Below are 23999 nucleotides of genomic sequence, written 5' to 3' on the forward strand. Positions count from 1 at the left end.
GAGAAATTAAAATGTCAATAATAGTTTTAATCAATGCATGTTACATTCAATACCCATTGCGTTCCTCCCACACATAATTGCATACATACATAACTTTCCTGCCATCTCAGACGAGGAATGCAACAGACAACTTGTAAATGCCTTACACTATCATATATTTACATATTAATTCTCCTCCACTTCTGTACATGGCAAATCCTTAAATATGATCAAACATCAGAGGAGTAACAGGATACAATGCGTGACTGATTGTATGTAGTTTTTCGAAGCATATTTAATGTACTTTCCTTCCAAAAAAAGGCATGTGCTTACAGCACTGTCGTAAAAAGTGAGTCACAATTAGACATGACAGGTTAAAAAGTCCACGCCGACCTCGTCTTCATTCAGATTTAACAAGATAAAACTCTTCCTTCAGCAGGGTTTTTTCTTCCAAAACTGCACAGAAAGTACAAAAGGACATGTACGGTAACCAAAGAGAATAGAAAAGAAACAGAAAATGTGCTCAGTGCATTAAGACTTTCCAAGATAACAAAGAAACTTAGAGGTGTTTGCCCTGTTCCATGTCTGTGATAAATAAATTCACATTGTTACAGGCAGACAGTGAGAGGGCTTCAATCGAAACTAAAGCACAGTGAGTAAACAAGAGTGAAGCAATTGATTAAACAAACCCCAAAAAGAAATAGTGAAGGCAAAACAGAATGTATAACTGGCATGTTAAATATTTTCTTCCTGGGTTTACGATTTAAAAAAATTACAGCTTTGATCAGCCAAAATGTGAAGAACCCTGTTAGCTACATGGAGTATTTTGGCCTTTGAGTCGATCGTGCAGACTTTGTTTGGAGGAGCAAGACATGTCAAGATGTGCTATGGTTCCTTTTGGTATTACCAGAGCTTTCTCCAGGAACTCTGGACCTGCTCTCGCCATCAGTGGACTCCAGCATTAAGAGTAAACCTTTCTGTCAGGTTACGTCTCAATGGGGAGTTTGAATGGATCAACTTGAGATTCCCGTGTGTTTAAAGTGACAGTTTTCATCTGTTAGATGCCTTGTATGGGTTTTTTTTAAGGGTTCCCTGACTCCTTGTAGTGTCAACCGACAGGCTGAACAAGCAAAACATGTGGCTGTGTACACACACACACACACACACACACACACACGCGCGCACACGCACACACACACGCACGCACACACACAGTGTAGTGGAAGTTGTGCGATGAGATGGTCCGGCACAGAGCAGAGGTGTCAGAACTGGCATCACATACAGCAAAACAAAACAGGAGTCTTTTAAAATCATCTGGGAAAAAAGAAACTACAATGTGTGTGTGTCAGCTGCTGTGATCGCCAAACGTGTGTTCGCACGAGGAAGACTAGAGCAGGCGTCTGGATGTTGTTGCAAAAATTCCGATTACGGGGCAACAATCTGTGTTTCCTTGAAGCCACCTGCCTTGAAACCGTGTATATTACAAAACATCTTCTTTCTTTTTTTTAATGATGCTTACATGTTTACGTCCTTGGCAAAAATCCACTCAAGAAATCTGTTTGATTTGAAATGTACAAACAACAGATGTGCAGATCAGGATTTTGTACACAACTCTGTATTAACCAAACCTCATGAAAGTCAGTCATATCACAGGGTTTTAAAGGACAAACTGTTTACAAGTTCAGAAAAGGCCAAACAGTGTAGCTATTGTATTGCAGTTAAGAGACAAGCAGAAACTCTTTTGCCACAAAGCAGGAAGCTAAACGAGGAGAGACGGTCACTGTTGAACTGCAGCCGTTCAGATCGCCAGTGAGCGGCCGCGACACAGAAATGGAGGTTGTTCCACCTTGGCATGGGTTTTGACACTTTGATCTCGGAGTCAAAGGCAAACAGTGTTGATATATGTATTCATATAAATAACAAAATAGTACAGTATAAATATAAAGATTCTGTGTGTGTGTGTGTGTGTGTGTGCACGCACAGTTGTAAATGGTGTGTGGGGTAAGTGTGTGTGTGTGTGTGTGTGTGTGTGTGTGTGTGTGTGTGTGTGTGTGTGTGTGTGTGTGTGTGTGTGTGTGTGTGTGTGTGTGGTGTAGTATGCGCTCGTGAGCCAGTGTTAGGACAGGACAGGGGGGTTAGAGGTGAGGCTTTCCCTCGCCCACCTCGTGGAAGAGCGAGGTGTAAAACTCGGGCTCCAGTTGCTTGTTGCGGTAACGTTGCACAATCTCTGTTATTTTCTGCTTCCGCCTCACGTGAGGCGGGTTGTACAAGTCACTTTCCAGGCGCTTCCGTCGGCACACGTTGATGACTGTTTGACGCACTAGAAACCCTGCGGGGAGGACGAAGAAAAAGAAAGAAAAAAGAAAAATCAGTAACTTTCAAACGCAACCGTGTGCAAACAAACTTCACGAAACGGATGAATCCTGCTGCATCTTATTGCTCCCACAATTTTTCTGCAATAGATGTTCACGTTAGAAACTCTGCTGAAAACATGACGGCACAAACTCAGCCTCCAAAGAAAACTTACTTAAATCGACAAAAATAACTCCTTCTTTTACAGTGGAGCTCTTGAACCTCTCGTCTCATCATCAAAACAAATCACATGCCGTCTGACAAGAAAATACAGCAAAACAGGAAGTAACGGGGTTTACGAGAAATATTGTCTTACCATGAAAATTCAGCGACCAATCCTCACACTTCCCTGTCTATTCACACAGCATGTGATAAATTATGTGGGTTTTATGTAACTTTACGGTTGAATGAGATCACAGTTTGTCTGTGTGAACACAGAACGTGCATTTAGAGCTTTGTTGTGTATCCTTTGAGCATTATGATGCAGGTTCAACAAGAGGAGACAAAGAACATCGATGCGTCTGCATCATAGACCTCTTAAAACCTCTGAGGTGAAACACGATGGAAACTCACTAAAAATGGAAGGATTTACTCCGCAATTTCAAAATAAAATATTGATGTGTGCACGCTGCTAATGAGATGATTCCCTGTGATGCATTAAGACCTGTTGCCTGTGTTCTTCCTAAGTGCGGTAAGGGAGGACTGGGAGAAGTTAAGTCAGAGCAAGAGGAAGAGGATTACCGAGAGCTCTGCGGCTGACCACCATGCCGTCCACCAGGGGAATCACCATGCCAAATTTACCCACAGCTCCGTGCAGCCGGATCCTGAAGAGTCCCGTCTTCAGAGGGTGGATGAAGATCAGAGGAACGTCCTTTTCTAGTAAGCCTGACCTGCAGCAGGAACAACAGCGGGAGAGAAGAGGGGATACTGTCGGTGATTTGCCGCAAACTATAATGGTACAGAAAGACTACGCGCGGTGCTTTTAATCCCAATTATTTTATGTGGGAGTACATTTGATGGCGTTTGACAAACGGTCACCAAATATTAACGAATAAAAGGCTACGGAAAGTTTGAATGCATGCGATCTATCCATCTTGATGTGATGTAATGCTGTTGGTACGCAGAGGGAACCAAAAAATGGATGAAACAACAGATGAAACTATATCCTAACACTGAAATACACCATAATGCAGTCCAATAGTGCTCATTGGAGCACAAAGTATTACCGTTAAATACAACTCTTGTTCTCTACAATGAAACTGAACCTAAAAAAGAATGATTAAAACAACACATCCTTTTTTCACCAATACTGCTGAGCCGCAGTTCCTTTTTTCTGCCTGCTTTTGCACACTGTAGGTCGTACTTCCTGTTTTGCATTGCATGCTGGAGCACATTTGGTTTTGCAGAAGTGTTTGGTTTTTTTCTTTCTTCCTTTTTGCATCTGACCAAAACCAACTCGTGAACCACATGTTTTTCATACCGGCAGCAATGTGCTTTGGGTGTCGACTTTTAAATACCTGCAGGAAGTGCTGTTGCTCATGCTTGCTTCCAGTCCCGTGCTGGTTTCCGCCAAGAGATCAGACAACGGGAAGTTCTCTGAAAACACACAAACAATGACAACCATGCACTTCAGTCCTTTTGTCACATACTTTAGAAAAACCTTCTTACAACCACCGTTTAAGGTTGTGAAGGTTGAGTATTTAATAATAAAAGATTTAGTGTGAAGAAACTATAATCTAAGAAAGGGAGACAATATATTTCCCCCCACCTCTAGCAGTCTTAAGTTACAGGACAGGAGGATGTGCCTACCAATATCATCAAAGCGCTCCACCCAGACCACAAACACCTTCGTCTCAGGCCCCAGTTGAGGGAAAGACTTTCCAGTCGATGACCTCTTCGTCTTCACTAAAGGACTCAGCTACAAAAACAGGAGAGTTCACAGTGACTTTAAGCAAACATGACATAGAAAAATTGGAATCGGTGCCGTCAGCATACGGCTCACATATTCTCTCATAAGCCAAACGTTACCTTTTTGGCAGACTCAAGGTTTTCAGAGTGGTTGGGGAACAGTTCCAGTGTGAGATTGGGTTGTTTGAGTATACCGGGCATGAGGTCTGTGTTGGTGTCGGCCTCCACTGTGGAGTCACTGTGCACTGATGACTCCTCTGTCAAACACCAAAGAGAACACTTAAACTCTTTCAACCCTGAGTCCCTCACTGGGCTTTCCATGTCTATGAATTCATAGTGAAGGTGGTGAATACTGACCAGAATTTTCTGTCAGAGATGGAACAACGAAGGCAATTTCCGTCAGAGCATCAGCATAGTACAAAACTTTCTTCTCTCCGTTGAACACTGAACCTCCCGTGTCCTCAGGAGTGGCGGCTTCCTCTACAATAAAAAAAATAAATTAAAAAAAGCTTATCATTGACTTTGTTACCACTAATATCCAACATGTAGATAAAAAAAAACAACACAGTTGCCATGATGTGCATTCGTTTAATTCAGTCTTTGGCTTTGCAGCTTACCCGCTTGTTGTATATCATTGCTGTCGGAGCAGGAGTTCAAGGACCAGCTGGTGTCGAGGTGACCAGTCCACCCTGGGTGGCGTCCCACGTCCACAGGCCAGCCCAAGGACAACAGGAACTCCAGAAAGTGAGGCTGGACGCTGCTTGATGACTCCACATTCCTCAGGATCTGATCACCGAGAACAAGAACAGATCCATTGATCTTCTTATATTTTCTACACTTCTATACACATATTATTTAAAAGTAACGAGGTCAACATCTGCATATTTTCAAGTAAAATTCAAGCCCCATTTATTTCCACCTGTAGTTCAATACATGCCCAACTTCTCAATCAACATCATACCTTAACTACTGTTTTAAACTAAATCTATTGTGTCCTGCCAAAATCATTCGAGCTGAGTCCTTCCCTCACCTCGGGGCTGCTCTTCTGTCCAGGCCTCACGTAGAAAATGAAGACAGTGTCGAACGGTCGGCAGGGAAGCAGGTCCAGGTAGCTGATGTCATCAAAAAACCCTGGCAAGGACGACTCCAGGCCAATCAGATGAGGAGGTAGACGACTGTTGTTGGGTTCCTGAGAAAATGAATTAATACACATACATTGAGACTATACTGTATTAATGATAATGATATTATGAATGAAAGTATTAATATTGTTCATTTCACAGACTTAAATAGAGTCACAATTCAAACCTACCTATTAAACTATTATAAAGTATAAGTAGATGAAGTGCTTGAATATAATATTTGAGTTTGGCAGAAAATGTTTTTTGCAGTTTCAATCAAAAACGTTTTCTACTCAGCCACAAAAAAGAAAAAGAAAAAGAAAAGAAAACAGAGAACTTATTTTGACCAACCTTAAGTGCCTCCAGAGACAGAAAGCCAAAATGAGAGAGGAAGAGGCGAGCTGTCTGGAACTCCTGCGAGGGTGGAGGAGGTTTGCAGTCTGTCTGAGGGTCGGGGAAAGGCTTGGACTTCCAGATTTCCTCACTGTGTCTCTCCAAGGCATTCTCGTACTCTATCTGCTTGGTCATCAGAATACGGAGCTTGTCATGCTGAAGTTCCAGCTGAAAAAAAAAAGGAGATGAGACGAAATTAAAATGTAAAAGTCGTAAATTCAGCAGTAACCTTAGTGGAAGTCCCACAAACCCAAATAGATGTCACCTCCTATAGTTAATGTGAAAACTTCTCACAGGTGTCTTCTGTGCTTTAAAACAGTGTTACCATTTTAAACCTGTGCAATCGAATTCAGTCCAGTGCAACAGCCCTTCAATTACTCCGATTAAAACTTTGTCAGAGAGGCATTGATTCAACTTCTGTGTATATTTTTCACACTGCAGTTAGTTGTGGTTTCGGATTTCAGTAAAAGCTACAAATTATTCCAAGGGCTTTGCACTGGTTGAAGAAACAATCATCATCACCACACCAGATGATTTCAACCCCTATATATATATATATTTTTTTTTTTTTACAAAAAACAAACGAGGGATATTTCATGTCTCCAACAACTCACGTGGGGGTAATTACTCAGCAGTGAATTTGTGGCTCTCGAATCATCCAGCCAGTCCACACAAAACACCTGAGTTTATACAATAACAAGTTATACCAATAATTAATGTACTGCAAAGTTCTATATCAGCCATACCAACGAACACTCTTGGTTCACCTTACACCTGCAGTTGAATTGCATGTAATTAGCCTTAATGTGGAAACAAGCACAACAACAAGTTCCAACAGGAAGTGATTCTCTCACCTCCTTGCTGACGATGTCGTCCAGGTCAGGAATACTGACATCAGCTTTGACAAGAGGGATCTTGTCCACCTCTTCGGGGAAGGGCCTCTGCTTGACGTTGTACTTGATCCCCACGTCATTGTTGGGTGTTGGACGGCCTTCAGGAACAAACACCTGCTGTGGGAGGAGAGCAGCAGGCAGGTACGGGGGAGAGTTGCGTTATCAGAGGGACAAGATGGAAGTTTTACAAAAACTCTCGCGTGTCAACTTCAAACATTTCTCGGCTGATATTGGTTCTACATTGTTGCCTTTCACTATGCAGTAATCTACAATGTGATCTCACCCTCTGATTGGCCCGAGCTCCTCTGGGTTGATGGAAGAGCTGCATGGTCCAGGCATGTCTGCCGGCCGTCCCTCGGATCAAAACTGTCACTGACGGACTGGGGTCTGTGGGGACAGAGATGCTCTCAATCATGAAGAAATAAGATGGCCTATTGGTTATTGATTTTAAGTAGCCAGTGCTTTCTACTTAGAGGGAAATGCAGTCTCTACTTTTACATTTAATAAACCAAATAACACTGTATTTTCTGCCATTACTATATCAAAAGAGATGCTACTGACTCTGCTCATTGCCAAGAGGTTGCTCCAGCATTGCAAGGATGACAGAGTTGTCCAGGACAAAGTAGCGGAAGTTGCTGGCTCCTGTGGCACTGAGTCTGGCATAGCGAATCAGAGTGTCTTCATTCAGCAGGCTGCAGGTGGAGGCCGGCCCGCTGGGAGAAGGGAAGGCCCCCAACACCTGCATGATACTGGGGAACACCACAGGAACGTAAACATGAAGAAACTGGGTCAGTGTGTACTGACATTTTATTTTCTATTAGTCATCTGTGTGGCGGTTCAACACTGAAGCAGCAGAAAAATAAAACATCCAAGATCTAAATTCTTGACAAACTTACTCCTTCTTTTGCAAAAGTGGATGTTCTATTACATTTTCAATACTTTATTGTTGAAAGAAAAAAACAAACATTCTGGAGATAATTAGACTGCCTGTATGTATTGCGTTTTCCTACATTTTCTTGTTCTATTAGTCGGATAGACAGTATAGTCTTTACTGTGTGACTGACAAGCCAACTGATCTAATGTCAGTTTGCCGGCTATCTAGCATTGACAGTAGTTAGACACCACAACTAAGCACTTTGCTTTGTTGCTTTTCAACAAGCTACGGCACAAGACCAGATATGTGTTTATGTTTGAAGATAAGGAGGAGATGTCACAGCTAGAAAGATAGATGATGCTGCAGTTGACTGGCAGTAACTCTTTTCTATCAGTTTCATAGCCATCTGTCTGGATATCATTCAACTACCATCACACAGGAGAGGAAATTGTTATGATTGCGGTTTAATGTAAATGCTTTGCAAATGTGTTTTGATTGTCTACATGAAAGAGGAGCAGAAGAGGTTTTACATACACAAATTAATACCCAACAGCTTGTCTCTTACAAACACAGACCAACAAATACAAATGTAAATTTCTGCCGAAAAAAACCACCATCACACATTCATCCTGTATAAACTTTGAGGAGTCTCACCAGGACAGAGTTGCCTCGGCAGCATCCTTCACCCTCATTGAAGCTGGGTTGTGCTCCTTCTCTCCTTTATGTCGGACTTCCTGTTCCTGTCGGGATTTGCTGCCGGAGATTCCCAGCTCCACGATGTCCAACACCTCGACCAAACAGTCCTGGAACAAAACAGGAAGGATAATTGTACCGAACAAAATACAGTACCAGTCCCCTCAATCCAAACAGCAGATATTTGAGATCGGTCGATAAGCTGACCTTCTCATCCAACATGTCGGGGTGCTCTGTGAGCCACACACACAGAAACTGGAAGGCAGCTACAATCATGGAGTGGAGGTCTCTGGATTGAAGAGGAGCTGGACGGCTACACTGGTACACAATGTAGCAACATATAGAGCTGACAGCTCGTTTACGGTCCGCAGAGTCTACCCCAACCTTCACCTGACGAAGACACAAAAAGCACAGGAAAACATAGTACATGTGATGGGCTTCATGCTACTGGGGTCAATATATAAAAGCCACTAGTGTTCAACTGCTAGGAATTGTTTTTATCCGAAATGATTACATATTTGATCATTTGTAGCGTTAGAACAAACGTTTTTAAAGATAAATTACAGCATAGTGCCCGTGTACTGGCACGCATTATTATGAAAAGTGAGATAACGTCATGTAGCCTTTGTGCTGCCTTGGCCTCTCCTCTCGCTGCTCTTAAACATTTCTCATTGGTGTGATATCAAATTGCTGATATTTACATATAGCTAATTACTGTCTATTTCGCTCATGTTATTTGGAAAAAGATCTACCTCACGGTGTGTTGTTCAAAATAGATGGCTCCTTCATTAAATGGAAAAGAAATGGCAGTGTCTCAAGAAACTTAGCTGGTTCGGGTCATTTGTGGTGCTTGTTGACAGCGTGAGGGCAACTCCCTTGAAATTTCTGACATAGAAGTTGACATGAACCATCCAAATGCTTCATTAACTCTCCGGGAGGCCAGATCGGCTCATTGGAGCAAGGCATGCATTATTTCCCTGAGACGAGGGGTCGATATCAAGTTAACGTGCCACGTAACAAGCTGGTTTCAGTCCAACAGTTGCCATGGTAACAGGTAGAGCTCTTTTGCAGGATTTCCCTGGAAAATCTATTAGTAGAAGCAATACAATAGTCTCTCCTTGGTCCGGCCAGCTAGTTACATTAAACCTCTGTGGTGTTCGCTTTACCTTGGCAAGTCCAGCCAGCAGCTCCAGGGCGGCGAGTGAAATGCTCATGTCTTGTTTCCACTGGGAGTTGAGCCTCTGAGTGACCAGGTGGATGCTGCGCACCAGCAGGCCTGCCGCTGTATCTGGAAGAGCTAGACTATATAACACCCCGAAATACCAAACATCGCAAAGAATAGAGCAAAGCAGGATTAAGGCCGCAAAGCTATGAAGTTATACAGGATAAAATGTTCCTGATGCCCAGTTAGTAAGCATTTCTTGTTATTCACCACATGCAGTAGAAGAGTTTGAAATCGCCACAGCACATAATGTTGAGTGAAATACGAGCATATTAAAGAGATTGGAGATAATAAACTGCAGAGGAACAGGGCTGAGCGATGTCAACATTTTCAATATAAAATGATTTAACTGACAAAAAAAAAAAAAAAAGATACCATAATTACCCCATACTAATTAAACTCAATTATTACACACTGTTGCCATGGCTTCATGTGGTGTGGACATTAAGACAGGGGAGCAATCACAATTCCCCTGACAGCTCGACATGCTTTCTAAGCTTAATCTACCATTTAATACATGTAATTTAAGTATTATTAGTGAGTTGTAGAAACCATATTAATTTTAATAGTTTATACTGTTTACACGGTTTAAAACTTTGAACATCAGCAACTGCAAAGACTGATGTCAAACAAGGACAATTTTCTTGTTACACTTCATACATACCTTTACTTGCTGAGAGTTCTGCCATATTTATTTTCTTTTCTTATTCTGACTCCCCTTTCAAAATTTCGAGTTAAAGCATCTGCAGAGTTTTTAAACCACACAAGCTGATCCTGTAAAAAGTAATAATGTTGAGGGAGGAGATCAGTTAAACGTCCCAAATCATGCTCAAATGGCTGCAGCCTTTGAAACAACTGCCCGCCCACTCTGAGGTCTTGTTTTTCCTGTGCAGCATGAAGGCCTCACAACACAATGTAACAGTCCTACCGCTCTGTCCCACAGGAACCCCGCAAGATCCTGTCCTCTAATTTCCTGCTGGACCAAGTCACGGAAAAGCAGCATAATGTTTAGTGAAAATAGCTAAAAACTTGTGGCCAAATTTAAACGAGAGACCATTGTCAATATATTTTAAAAAGAAAAATCACTAAATGCCTCTTGCATCAGAAGCTCCTTCATTAGTCAAACATCACTCAGCCCTGCAGAAGAAAATGCAACATCTCTGAAATGCTTCTGGTTAAGCAACCTTGTTGTTGCAATCAGACGATGCATCTCGGGGCCAAACTGGCGTTTAACAGCATCACAGCAAACAACTATGAATCACCTACAAAGACATTTTACCCAACGCTTCTTAACTCTGCATACCACTTTAACCACGTTAGCTAAGAAGAACAAATGAGTTTGTTTCATCAGTTACATGTATTGCATTGATTGGTTAGCAGGTAGTGATCACTTTAAATTATCCTCCTACAAGTTTGTTATGTATAATCAGACCAACGAGAGCACTAATGTGTTAATTCACCAAGCACAAGGATGTTAGTGTATGTGCAGCAGCTTTATGTCTTACCATAATCCCGGAGCAGCGCCTGTGCGGGGCGCTCAGAGTCTGGGCTGGTGGCCTCTGTGCTGCCTCCACTGGTGAAGCTGATGCCACTGTTGGTCCGGCTGTGACTCTGACTCCTCACCGTTATGTGGCTCCCATCTATACTCCCCTGCCACAACAACAACAACACGGTAATCATTAAGTCCAGCTTCTGCTATTATGGAGTGTTAAACTGCAGTGATCTGAGCCTTACCGTTTCAGTCTGTGCACCTATGGACTCCAACAATGCAGAGTCTTGAACAATATTTAGCATTGCACCTGAAAAGGTGGAGAAAAATTAACAATAAGTCCGTATACTGTATGAGCAGTAAGGAGAGGCAGAGTCACCGGATAAAGAGAAAATGAGGATGTTGGCAGATACCCAGGATGAGCTGTGTGTTGGTGGGGTCAGTCTCGGTCTGCAGTGCTCCTATGAGGACATTGACAAGACGTAGCCTCAGTGATAGAAAAGACACAGGCTGGTCATGCGGCCACCCGTCCTCCTCATTGAACTTCCCCTCCAACAGAACCTAAAGCACACAAAGTCAGCCTAGTAAATAACCTGCTTGCCTGAAAACGATGCAAACAATTAAAACTTATAGGGATTCCTTTATAGTTATCCCTTGAAGAAACAAAACAACAACAAAAACGACATCATCTCCAACATGTTAAGAATTTCAAATAAGCTATGAGGAAAGATTGAATGAGCTACAAAGTCAAAAACAGAAAGTAGAAGACAAATAGAGCACAACTGTATTGTCAGCTCACAGAGAAGTATCGCTCAAACATTTTCTATCCCTCTAAAAATACCTTGTCTTTGATACTGGTTCCTAAAAAATATTTATTTAACACAAATTTAATCAAATCCATTTTAACAAAAACAAAACTACTTTTCACATTGTGGTTTAGTTTCCATGCAGTTTAGAGGAGGAGTGTAAACCAAGTTGTTTTCTGTATGTACAGAGGTTCCCTGAACGCCTCACATGCTATCAGTAAACACTAGCCTGTTGGCTGAACAGAGAGAAGTTACTGCAGTGCACATAATTCAGACAGGAATGAGAAACGTGTTTAAAAAAAAGATTTTATCCACCTGGTTGGGCCTCCCAAGTAGAAACTACGTATGTTAACTGCCGTGGCTCACTGATGCAGATGCGTAAAGCTATTCATTTTAAGATGAAAATGTGGCAGCCTAGGTATGAAAATTTGGCCCCAAAGGACAAAGCTCTTTTTTAACTAGATAGTACCGAAGCAATTCGCTCTGTGTCATAAAGTGTTGAAGTTCAGTACCCAGCCTCGGAAATGCGACGGATATTAAATCTGTTACCTCTGATTTGATGTTGCCAAAGTGATGCGGCAGCGGCAGCATGGCAAGCAGGATGTTGATGGAGGCTCTCCTCAGGTCGGTAGGATTTACATACATCTTGAATTTGGACAGTTCCCTAACAAACGTGACAGAGACAAACTTAATAAAATGTCCTCCTAACTTACCTCAGACTGAAATCATAGTTTTCTAGTTTAATCAGGAAATATCACATCCATGAAAATGTCATCCAGTTAATAAATGACACAAATCTTTTATTAACTGATTTATAATTGGTGTAAGAAACCACCAAACTAACCTGTCTGGCACAATAGTCTCCAGTGCAGCTATGAAGTAGGGCACCACCACATTGATGCCCTTCAGGTCAGTACAGAAGAGAGAGGAAGAGTTGAGAATGATAGAAGCTAAAACTGGTCTACAGATGAAATCAGAGATCTGGAGACCCTGGATCAGGACCATGTAGAACCTGCAGGAAGACAACAGTAAAATATGATCCATCCAATTTTGCCCATCCTACCTAGTTTTAGGCAGTTCAATATATTAACACTGATGGAAAGCTGATGTGACTGTTTCAATACAATTTTTGGAAGTCGATACCTGGACAGGTAAACGGGCAGAATGTCCTCTCCAGTTTTCTTGCTACAAAAGATGCGGCTGAGAGTCCCGCAGGCCTCGGCTCGACCTGCCTCGTAGCTCTCTGGGAACTCGTTGGCATCGAACATTGGGTTGGACACCATCGAGTCGGTGGACATTTGGGATCCCTTCCTTCTCAGCTCCAGACCCACTTGAGTGGCTATCGCTGTAGAGAGTGGGAAGAGACAAAGAATGAAAGGACCCTGAATTGTATGGTGGTCAGTCGTATTCATGCATGTATGAGAAACAAGCAAACATAGACATGTATCTACTATATGCACATTGTAACAAAAAGTTAACAGTAAAAACTTGAAAGAAAAAAAGCAACAAACAAGCAAACATTTAATCGCTGTCGCAACGAGAGAGAATAAAGACTTCAAGGACTGCAGACACACACTCACATCCCATTAAAAGCATTCAATAACGGGAACTCTGACACAAAGAGTTTGCCATAGAAGTTCCACCTATTACTGGCACAAAGAATTAGCAAGTGTGGTGTGCTGGTACTAAAATGTGTCAGTCATTCACTGCAGCAAGGCCACAAAGCAAAATCCCTGTGTCAGCTCCCTCAATGTTGCAATTATATGACTGTCACTCAAGGTACAGAACATTCACTTCATGCATTGAGGCACCAAACCAATAAAGTCCAAACTCAAGTAAACTGACAACACAAAAATAAATTACAACAAACAAAACATTAATGCTTAACTTGAAAGGGGGGGGGGGGTTCTGAAACTAAATCAAAAGGATAAGCGTGACTCAAAGGAAAAGAAAATGACAACTTAAAATGGGGTTGGCATTATCACAAACTGGCAACGTTATGGTCGAGACAAGTGGTCAGTTGGTGAAACCCATTCCATCACCTTTGGAGAAACGCTGAAATAACGCTGGTGAACTTTGATATATATATACACATATATACATATGTATGACAAGGAGTGGGAACGGAAAACAATGGTGACAATGGCGATGATCATGAGGAACTCAACTGAAAAGCAGGAAGAGTTGTCAAGAAACGCAAATCAAGTGAGGGAAAAAAAAGCTGCCGTTCCTACTTACAAGATTTATAAGAAAGGAGAATTTGGATAAAAGAGGCTGCAAGATAACAGAAATAGTGGAGAGAGACAAAATCAAAGCAGATCCAAGATTTTGGGATCAATTCATATCAGGCATGAATTGTGTTTTTGTTTTCCTCAATACATGACTTTTGACCCATTACAACTCTTTAACATTAATCAGACATGGTAGACACGTGCAGGACACTACACCAAAAAGAGAAAAATAAATGGAGTCAATAATGAGCCGAACTCCTTTGCTATACTCAGTACTGTATGTGCTGTCAGTGACTCCTCTAGTGATGATTTTACCATAAAATGACTGTATGAAATCTTCAGCATATGATTCTATGTAGTTTAAATAGTTGGTAGATGCAAATGGTTTAGAATCAGATGGAAATCTCATGTGAGGCCATTTCTAACCAAGCCCTCCACACACAGGAAGGCACAAGGAAGTTTCAGAGAAAATGGTGAAAAAAAGAAACGATATCCCGACAACATATAGTAAAAAAAAATAATAATAACAAGACCAAAAACACAGATAACTCCACGAAAACACATACTAATGAACAGCAACACCCACCTGCCCATGCATTAATGGAAACGCTATTAGCCATCGCTTCGCTTCTTACCGGTCATGCTGGGGTCTCGGCTGAGGCCGCTGTGGAGCTTACAGTGGACCAGAGCGGCGTCGAAAAGCCACTGGCCGAACAGGTTGAGGATGCTGTTGACCTTTGGCCGCGCCGGGGCCGGCAGGGGCCGAGACTCCCAGTTGCTCTGGTTGGGGCTGGAGAGCAGGGTCGGGGAGGACGAATTTTGCTGCTGCTGCTGCTGCTGCTGGGATGCTTTGGTTGGCTGACTACTGCTGGCCTGCACGGTGCGGTGGGATAGAGGAAGAAATTGGATTAGGGCTTCGAACAACACCACGAGAGCACACGCAGAAAAGACGAGTAGAAAAGATGATTTCTTGTGACTTTCTCCACATAAAACAAAGAGCGGATGTGAAACACACACTGATTTGGACAGGTGTAACGCACTCGTCCATAAAATCCTAGTTAAGTTATATAGGCGACAACAATGCATCACAAAAGTATTAACTTTGTTCTGTCTGTCAAACAAATAAAACAAACATGGACCTAAACTTTCTACCCGTGCACTTACTGAATGATATGACTTTCTGTAAGAGTCAGTTCAGACCAAAGATTTGAGATGATTTAATATTTTCTACCACTCGCAATTTGCAAGTCTGCAACCTTCTGAAAGCTCAGAGTTTACACCAAAGCTACTGGACGAGACAGTGAAACGTCGCCATAGTAACGACTCCCTGCACTTCTGTTTTAACTGCTGGCGTTTCACGCTTTTTCGTGGCTATATAGTTTTACATTATGCATTTTAGTTGTGATGAAACTGCGTAAACATAAAAAAGCAAGAAGGTAGAGAATTTGCAGCCACCCATGGGTGCTTCAATGGACTGCCCGGGGCACTTATGCAAATTTGTTAGGTGTACTTGAAACAGATCTGTCCTGTTTAATCAGTTTCTCTCTTCTTTTTATGGAACAGTTCTGGCATTTATAGGAGCTGATGTCTCCTAATAGGCAGAATAAGCATTATTCGGCTCAGTCGTAGGCTTGAATCGAGCTGAGTCGGGTCCTTTTACTCTGCTCTGAAACAGTTTAGTCTGTTTACGAATCTTTGGTCTGAACTGGGCTTCTTCACAGTTGGACTTACAGTTGAACTCTTGCTTGTTGTTTTGGTGACCACTGCATGCCGCTGCTTGCGGCTGTGAGGGGGCGTGGTGTTGGTGATGGAAGGGGGCGGGGACATGCTCATTCTGTTGACTGGGGTGGGCGGGGCACTGTCAGCCCTGGGACGTGATATACCTGTTGACAGGAAGTTAATATGAGCTGGGAACTATAGTCAGTTTTTTCCTCAGCAATAGAGGGGGGGGGGGGTCTGATTAGCCTCAGCGAACAAGAAAAAAAGATTTCCTCTCCTCCACTGCTCAAGTGGACAGAATTTGTTTGGGTAAATATAATCATTTGAAGTCATTTCCAATTTTGAGTGTTATAAAACAAAACAATGAATTCAAAATCTGTGAGTTGATCAGAGACAATATTCATTCGTAGACATGCAAGACAATAGTTAGACACAAATCATCAACAACTGATCCATCTTGATTGACTTTTTGTTTCTGCAGGAGACCCCCTGGTTGATGATCTTGTAGTTTAGTATAAATATCTGGAATACATCATTTTGCTAGTAACTAACTAACCCCACTTGTTAATGTCATCACCACCAATAAATAGACCAATCCATCATATGCCCACAGTATCTCATTATATGACGTATCAGCTGGTGTCTGTACCATGAGAGATCAGCTTTGGAGAAAAAGTGAACACCCTCTCCCGTACGTCTCTCTTTTCAACAGAGACACCTACAGTGTAGAGAGAAAAATACACACTGACATGTTTCTACTCAAATGTTTTAACAGGTACTACTGATGGATATCCTCCACCTTGGTTTTACTCAGGGGCAGTGCCTGAATAAACACTGGAAAGAAGGCAAAACTGTTACAAAAAGTAATGCTTGGATTTGCTATTAATAATTCATATGATTAAGTGTTCTGTATAGATTACTTTTTTCCTCTAATAATTGCATACCTGATATTTCTGTGGTCTTTTTTTTTTCTTACCCTACAACACCCACTGGAATCTACTTATTTTAATACAGTGTGAAAATGAACTTTGATGTCTACTTATATTTTTGTCAAAGTAAAATTTGCTTTGCATATGATGCAGCACAGGCTTTGAAAATCTGTCAATTGTGTAACTTTGACAAAATTGTTGGGATACCTTACTTAAGCAGGCAACTGCCTAAAAGACGGGAATAACACATTTCACAAATAAACACCACAAAACCATACATTGCAAAATGGTCAGCAATGACGCTAACATGACTTTTAGTGCTCTTGTCGGATCTTGGTGCCATTTAATCCTCACCTGGATGCTTTGTTTACTTGTTAATGTCTTAAATGAAAAGAAAACTGAGGTTTTCATCCTAACTCAGCATCCTCTTACCCAAGAAGGCGTCCACTAAGCAGCTGACGCCCTTCATGGCTCTGAAGAAGATCTGGGGAAGCTGTTTCAAACATGGATGCAGCACCACTTCATGGGGGATACCGCTCGAGTTGAGGAACTGTTCCTGAAACTTTGGAGTGGTGCTCACTATCGCTGGGTTGCTCAGGTCCACTGGGTTGCTGGAAATAAAAAGGAACGATAACATAACATAAAGCATATTGATGCCACAAACGCTTTCTTGGCTATTCTGAGTGAAAGAAAGTTTAAATACAAGAAGGACAAAGTGGATGAAAGAACTGAACAAAGATGAAATAATGTCAAACATAATCAGCCATTTAAACAGACAAGAAGAGCAACTTCCCCTAAAAATACAAGAGCAAGGAAATCATCTATGTCAGTTTGGACTAGTTGTTTTTTTTTTAATAGGGAAAGCACTTATGTTTTTCAGTTGAAAGCACTTATATTGAGGCATTATGCACCTGAGCATGTGGAGAAAGCGGTACCACGTCTGTGCCACGCAGTCACTGTCCATCTCTAAAGGAATCAGATTGGCATCCTCATCAGGAACTTTAAAAGGTGGGAAGGATGGTCCGTGGGAGAACCGCAAAAGTCTGGAGAAGGAATATAGAGATTACCACATTTAATAGAGACTATAGACTGACAAAAAAAAAAAAAAAAAGCACAGCAAGTCTCTGATGTTTTTTTTCTATTCATCAGGACAAACACTTTGTTTGGTTTGCTTCTCCCCACAAAACTTTTTTTCAGCACTAACACTAAGACCACATTAAGTTGAATTCAAATCATTTGAACCTGGAGGTCAGAGCACAGGCCACTCGGCTCCACTGCTCCACCACCGGAGGGTGATGTCTCCAGTTGGCCAGCATCTCCCGTGCCGTCTTCCAATATGGCGGCGTGGGAAAGCAGCGGGCACATGCCAGCAGCCACACCTCAAACAGCACTGCCATTAGCTTCTCTGCCAGTTTCTCTGCTACACCCACTGAAAGAAGGGGAAATATCAGGGGATTATTACAGCTAAGCTACAAACTAATAAAAAAGGAGGAGTTTAGGTGGAGGGGGGCGGGGCTTACCTCCAACTGTGGGCGGTGCAAGCAGTGTGTCGTTGATGCGAAGCAGGAAGAGCAGCAGCACCTCCCAGGTTTCTCTCACCATGGAAATGGACTCACGTGCCAACTTCTGGACTGCAGTCAGAACCTGCTGGCAAAGCCTGATGTGGACCAGATTGTGTTGTTCAGGTCTGGAGGGAGAAAAAGTGGGTTTGAAAGGAGGACATCACAGAGACAGGCAGAAAAAGGATGTAGGAGAGGAAATGTGAAGACAAACAGGAGGTATTGTGAGAGATTTAAGTGCACCAAGTAAAAATGCATGTATTTATAAATTATACCTTCAGGAAATTAAAGTCGACCGTGTAAACTTTTCTGACATACCTTGGTACGAAGACGTTGTAGAGATGCTTGAGAATAGTCTGGACGTACATATTGGGCTCCTTGACCACTGGCTGAGGCATCGAGTCCCTGGGCGACACCAGGGCCATCATCCAGTCTGTGTACACATCCACACACAGCTTGACGGTGTCGCCCTCTAGCGGGAGGGTCAGGCCATAACACAGCACCTCCATGGTCCACTTGACCTGGGAACCAAACCATTCTCATCAACTTATGTTCATATGCTTTTCAATTGTAATTCACCAGTAAAAACGTCACATCAAAACTGTTCAGCGGCGATGTGAATTTGTGACAGTTGTTATAAGAAGAGAAGTTTCAATAGATTCGCATCAGCTCATTGTTCAGAGAAATGGTGGCTGGAACATCCTCTATATATAACTATATAAACAACTCACTATCCTGACCGCCTATTTCTGTAACAATGCTATTTCATACGCTCTGTCATACAACACCGGGTGGCTGCAGACACAAACAATCAACTTCATTAGTTGTTATGTAACATCTGTTCCACTTCCTCACAATGTGATTAGTTGATGCCGATGCTCACTCAGCGAAAGCGCAGAAAAACCAACCTCTTTTCATAATAAAGGAAATAACTCGGCTTTTCCCTGGATAAGATTCACGTTCTGTGTAAAAGTACTCACAGTTTGAAGAGGTATATTAACATGCAAGTTAATTGCACAAAGAAACCCTGTTTTTTAATGACTGGTGTATTTTGTGGCATATTGCTTTGGAGTCGTTTTGTAACCAACTGCACATGAAACAGAAAGAACGACAGCTGCCAACCACAAGGAGTTTAGCGCACCTGATTTACTGTCTCATAACAATAAAGGCCAAAGGTTTAGAGTAAGATGATTACAGCAATAACAATCTCAACCATATGTTTCTGAGACTCTCGCCAAATGAAAAACAGACTGTATATTCAAAAGACAAGTGACGAATGAAAACCAGATTATTACTCTCTGGTGAATGTTACATTTAAACATCAATCAAAGATGGCAGTAAAGACTGGGGGTTTTATAGCCCTTATCTTGATTCAAAGTCTGATATATTCAGTATCAGCAAATATTAAGTCCAATCCATTAAAAAAAAATGTTAACACAAAAAAGCTGCATGCTTTGCCTAAATTCAGCCAACATTAAGTGCCTGCAAACAAGTTCTCCTTTGACAGTTTCCTGCGATATTTCCCAAAGTGTTTTGTTTTATATTCGCGGAGATGTCAGTGTGGATCAGTCGTGGAAGTAAAGTCGATCCAAGCTTCATCCTCAGCATGACGAGAAGTTCAAAGAAACAGCAGCACTTAAGATGCACGGCGCACCTGAGAAATAGCGCGGAAATATTTTTTAACCCTGACGCAGCTCCCGTCGCATCACTTCCTGACACATGCTGTCACATCATTAATTGAAGCTGCTGGCTTCCTATGAGCTCCGTGGTTTCAGTGTCTTGTTAGAGGACTGGGAGACTTTTAGACAGCTGGTGGATACAGACTATGTAAACAAAAAGATCAGAAATGCATCTTGCTTTTTAACGCCGATCCATTAAAAAATAGCCTGAATCAGCTTCTGTCAGCAGTAACACTGCAGAACACTGGATACATAACGTGTGCTGCTTCAGGGCGTTTAAAACATTAAAATAGGAATTTAGCATGTATTTTTCTAGTATTCATTCCATAATGCATTCACTACATGTAGAAAATCAGACACACAAATGTGCACCAAAGCTGCGGTCATTTTGGTAAACACAGAAGGAGAAGTTGAGGTTGAACTGTACCAGCAGCACTCACCGTGTGGTGAGTTTCAGGTGTGTAAAAGCGATCTCTGTTGTATTCCAGCTGTCAGGCCTTCATACGCTTGAGTAGCTACAAAAAGTTACTCCTGAGTAAAAGACTTATGACAGCCGGACTGAGTTTTTCCGAGTAGAATTTAAATGGACTTTGGGATCGTTAGGAAAAAAAAAATCTTGGCATAAAATTGAACTTTAAGCCTCAGTGTCAAGCATTACATCGGATCAATATCACATACTGTCTCCACTGCAGTGAAATATTGTCCATTAATTGTAACGACAGGAAGTGGGGAAACTGCTCAAAACATAGGAAATGATGAATGAATCCAAACACAGAGAAGTCAGACGAAATCCTGATTCACAGTGCAGGCAATCTCAGACTGATCTGAAGATTCAACTTGACAATAACACAAGGCACAAATCCAGTATGGCGCTGGCGTTCGTCCCAAATATGTCCAATTGCTGAGCTGGATTTACGTAAACACAGAAAAACCCTGAGTGTAGATTTACAGAGAAGAAACAGAATCTATTAAAATAGAAATAGAAAACTAATTTCAACTTTCATGTTAAATTAGACTGTCAGTTGCTTTCACTGCTTGTTTGCCAACATATTTTAGGTTAACCTCATTTAAAGAGATCCAGTTGCCATGATTATTTCCAAATCTTAACCAATTATCTTTTTTTTTCCTTCTTTTTCTTTTTAACAGCATCACCATGTAAAAACGCTGAGTGTGACTGAGAGATACAATAATCACTGGTGTTATGTACATCTATAAAGCCCTGACTGGAATATTTCCATCATTCAACTCTAGTCCATGTGAATCATGGAAGCATGTGACCTAAAACTGAACTCTCATACTTCTTGGACACATCAAGAATATAATCAATAATCATCCTCTGCCGGCCTTGACTGATTTGTTAATTATGTATGCTTCTCTGTTGTTACTTGTCTTCCTTGTGTAATGTTTTATACGTAATCCCTGAGCGGCTCTCGGCATTAATGTGTGGTAGTCCGCATTTTCTGACGTAAACGATGGAAAAGGGATCAATAAGGCCGAATCCACCTCCAGACAAATGGAAATAAGTTCAAAAGCCGACAGGCTCCGGCAAAGTGTTTGCGATAGGGGACGGCAGCTCGGCAGACCACCGAGGCGTCGAAAACACACGTCTGGGCATTGCACAGGAAGCCCTCCAGCGCGGACCGACTGCTCGCTCACCTCTTTGTCTGTTTTCAGGATGTTCTCCGTGGCGACCGGGCTCACGGCTGTGCCCAGAGGCTTGACCACAGCATTTGCCACCTCGGTGCCCACGGCGGTGGGGTAGGTGTGCAGGACGCTGAGGTGGCCCTGGTCACTCTGCACCACCAGCTGCAGCGAGCGCCACTCGGAGTACATGCTGCTGACGTCTGCTGCACTTCTCTACTCACACCGCCTGCCTCCACCTGCAGACACACGGGGGGGGGGGCAAAGGAAGTCAGCGTCACGTGACAAAGTTGGGAGAGCCGCGAGCACACGCTTCGCATCTGATCTGATGTTTGGCACCAACACAGCTGTGTGTGTGTGTGTGTGTGTGTGTGTGTGTGTGTGTGTGTGTGTGTGTGTGTGTGTGTTTACGTGTCAACATAAATATAAACAGACGTCTCGTTTGTGTTCATCTCGAAGTGTTTCAGAGTGCAGGATTAAAACGCGCCACGCTGGTTCAGACGAAACATTAAACGTGACAGCAAAACAAGCAGTCACGTGACCCGCACGCAGCGCGACATACAACGCATGTCGTGAACCGTGTTGAAAGGTTAAAGGTTAAAGGTTGAAGGTTGGACGGTCTCCTCCGGGTTCACCGGGGTGACAGCGAGCAGGATTTCAACGTTGTCACCCTCCAACACGGAAACTAAAAAAAATAATAATAAAGTATTAAGAGCAGCATTTAGCGGCACATGTTATCTTTTCGTTCTGCCTGGATGCCCCAAAACGAAGGAAGGAACCCCTCCGTCCCCGTGTGCAGGCTCCGTCCCGTCCCGGGTCGGGGTCGGGAACCAGCCCGGCCGGAGGAACCACAACCAGGAAACGGTTCTGGACGTTAGTAGCTCGCTAACGCTAGCTAGCATCGACATCAAAACACCGTCCTCGTCTCGTCCCGTGACACCGTGTGACGGGAGCCTCCTTCTGACTACGACGAGAAGATATGGTTGATTAAAAACCGGCCCTCGTGTGTTCCGACTTCATCTCAAACTCCGCTGCAGTCTGTCCGACGGTGCCAGCTAGCGGAGCTAAATGCTCGCTGCGCTAGCCCGCTCGTTGACATCAGCTGTTCGTTTGTGCTAACTGGCGACTCGACTTCACGAAGACGTTTCCGGTTTACCTGGACCAGCTGGAAATGTTGTCATAACAGGGCTCCGAAACTCGCAGTTGGTGCTTTGCGTGCGTCCTCCCGTCTAAACCATAACAGCCTCCATCTTCGCAATGTCAATGTAAAGCAGCCTGGTGGGCTAACGGGAAACGGGATCCGGCGGTTAGCGCCCCCTGTCGGCGGGTACAGGAAGTGCCTCCGGTGCTGCGTTCAGGTGCTCCCGGCGAGCTCGTTTTCAAGCGCTCACGGTCAATAACAAAACACGACCCGCACCGAATCTCTGTCCCTGGAAAGAAGATGCGTTAAGATGCTGGCGTGTATACCCAGTGCCAGTGCCAGACCCCCCCCCCCCCCCCCCCAAAAAAAAAAAAAAAAAAAAAAATGTGGCAGAGGGATAAAATACGCGGGGCGTCAGTTGAACTGCAACTTTCGCTAAACGCGACTTTAATTCAACATGCCCTTTGACACGCAGCGAACGTCACATGTCAACATCGGCTCTTCTCATTGGCTGTTACCGTAATTTACTGTAACATAAATTTGCCTGTTGACAATACAAAAATAAATATCAACATTATCAATCGAGAGCACATTTTTAAGTATGTCAACATTGTGAAAAAGGAAATTAAGTTTAAATGAGACATGATAGATTATGTAGAATTTAACAAGAATTTTATCCGAAGTCTTCAATGACAAAATGTCTCTTCAAATATGCAGATGGAGAAATTAAGATGAATGTAATGCTACAATTCAATGAACACTGACCTTAATCAACCAAAAAAAAAAAAAAAAAAAAAAAACAAATCATACATTCTTACTATCTGTATTGTTGATTCACAATTGTGACAAACTGATGCTTCCAATGACCTGCAGGGGGAAGCCTCGATACAGAAAAGTTGCCCCCCCCCCCCCCCCCCCCCCCCCCCCCCCCCCCCCCCCCCCCCCCCCCCCCCCCCCCCCCCCTTTTTAGTCACTCATTAGCATATTGTTACATTAATCTGTTTGGGTAATTAATCTGTGAATAAAATATGAAATAATCCAAGTCTAAGAAAGAATTTAGCTTCAGGAGTGATTGAAAGTAAAATAGCCTTCAAACAAAATGGACCTCTACGTATGTATCAAGCATGATCTTGTACTAATAAAACTGTGATGTGACGTTGTTATCATAATTCTATTCTTTTAATCTTCCCTAATTAACTGTTGTTTCTAAAAAAAAAAAAATAAAGATCCTAGACATGACCTGAAAATGAGCCAAAGTGCTGTGTTTCCAAGCATTTGGAAGAAAGTATCCTGTGTTTCAAGGCAAATAACTGAGGCCTTTTTTCTTTTGAAGAAACTTGGATTGTGGTTTTTTTTATATATAAGTAACA

General features: G+C 42.5%; 1 protein-coding gene across 7 annotated transcripts; it reads right to left on the reverse strand.

The window, feature by feature from the left end:
- Nucleotides 1–6: 6 nt before the first annotated feature.
- On the reverse strand, nucleotides 7–22805 carry ralgapb (Ral GTPase activating protein non-catalytic subunit beta). 7 transcript variants are annotated; one of them, XM_069693957.1, is made up of 31 exons: nucleotides 22645–22805; nucleotides 21504–21727; nucleotides 18487–18689; nucleotides 18130–18296; nucleotides 17852–18038; nucleotides 17521–17652; nucleotides 17042–17220; nucleotides 15693–15844; nucleotides 14597–14834; nucleotides 13969–14004; nucleotides 12874–13075; nucleotides 12575–12742; nucleotides 12280–12394; nucleotides 11338–11485; nucleotides 11170–11234; nucleotides 10941–11085; nucleotides 9380–9510; nucleotides 8421–8603; nucleotides 8175–8323; nucleotides 7208–7395; nucleotides 6930–7033; nucleotides 6608–6760; nucleotides 5712–5921; nucleotides 5270–5428; nucleotides 4857–5025; nucleotides 4597–4719; nucleotides 4360–4496; nucleotides 4141–4249; nucleotides 3849–3927; nucleotides 3073–3221; nucleotides 7–2308 (listed from the first exon to the last, which is right to left on the reverse strand). In XM_069693957.1, the coding sequence occupies exons 2-31, from the start codon at nucleotides 21678–21680 to the stop codon at nucleotides 2115–2117; spliced, it is 4551 nt and encodes a 1516-aa protein (XP_069550058.1). In that variant the 5' UTR covers nucleotides 21681–21727; nucleotides 22645–22805; the 3' UTR covers nucleotides 7–2114. The 7 variants fall into 7 exon arrangements, with proteins under 7 accessions (XP_069550058.1, XP_069550057.1, XP_069550060.1 ...); XM_069693956.1 differs by having other exon boundaries at nucleotides 6608–6763; XM_069693959.1 differs by having other exon boundaries at nucleotides 9380–9501; nucleotides 22645–22804.
- Between the last annotated feature and the right edge of the window lie 1194 nt (nucleotides 22806–23999).

Source organism: Brachyistius frenatus, unplaced genomic scaffold, assembly GCF_029030835.1.
Source record: "Brachyistius frenatus isolate BFR_SWC_R1_liver_20210118 unplaced genomic scaffold, ASM2903083v1 Contig_16, whole genome shotgun sequence".
Taxonomy (NCBI): Eukaryota; Metazoa; Chordata; class Actinopteri; family Embiotocidae; genus Brachyistius; species Brachyistius frenatus.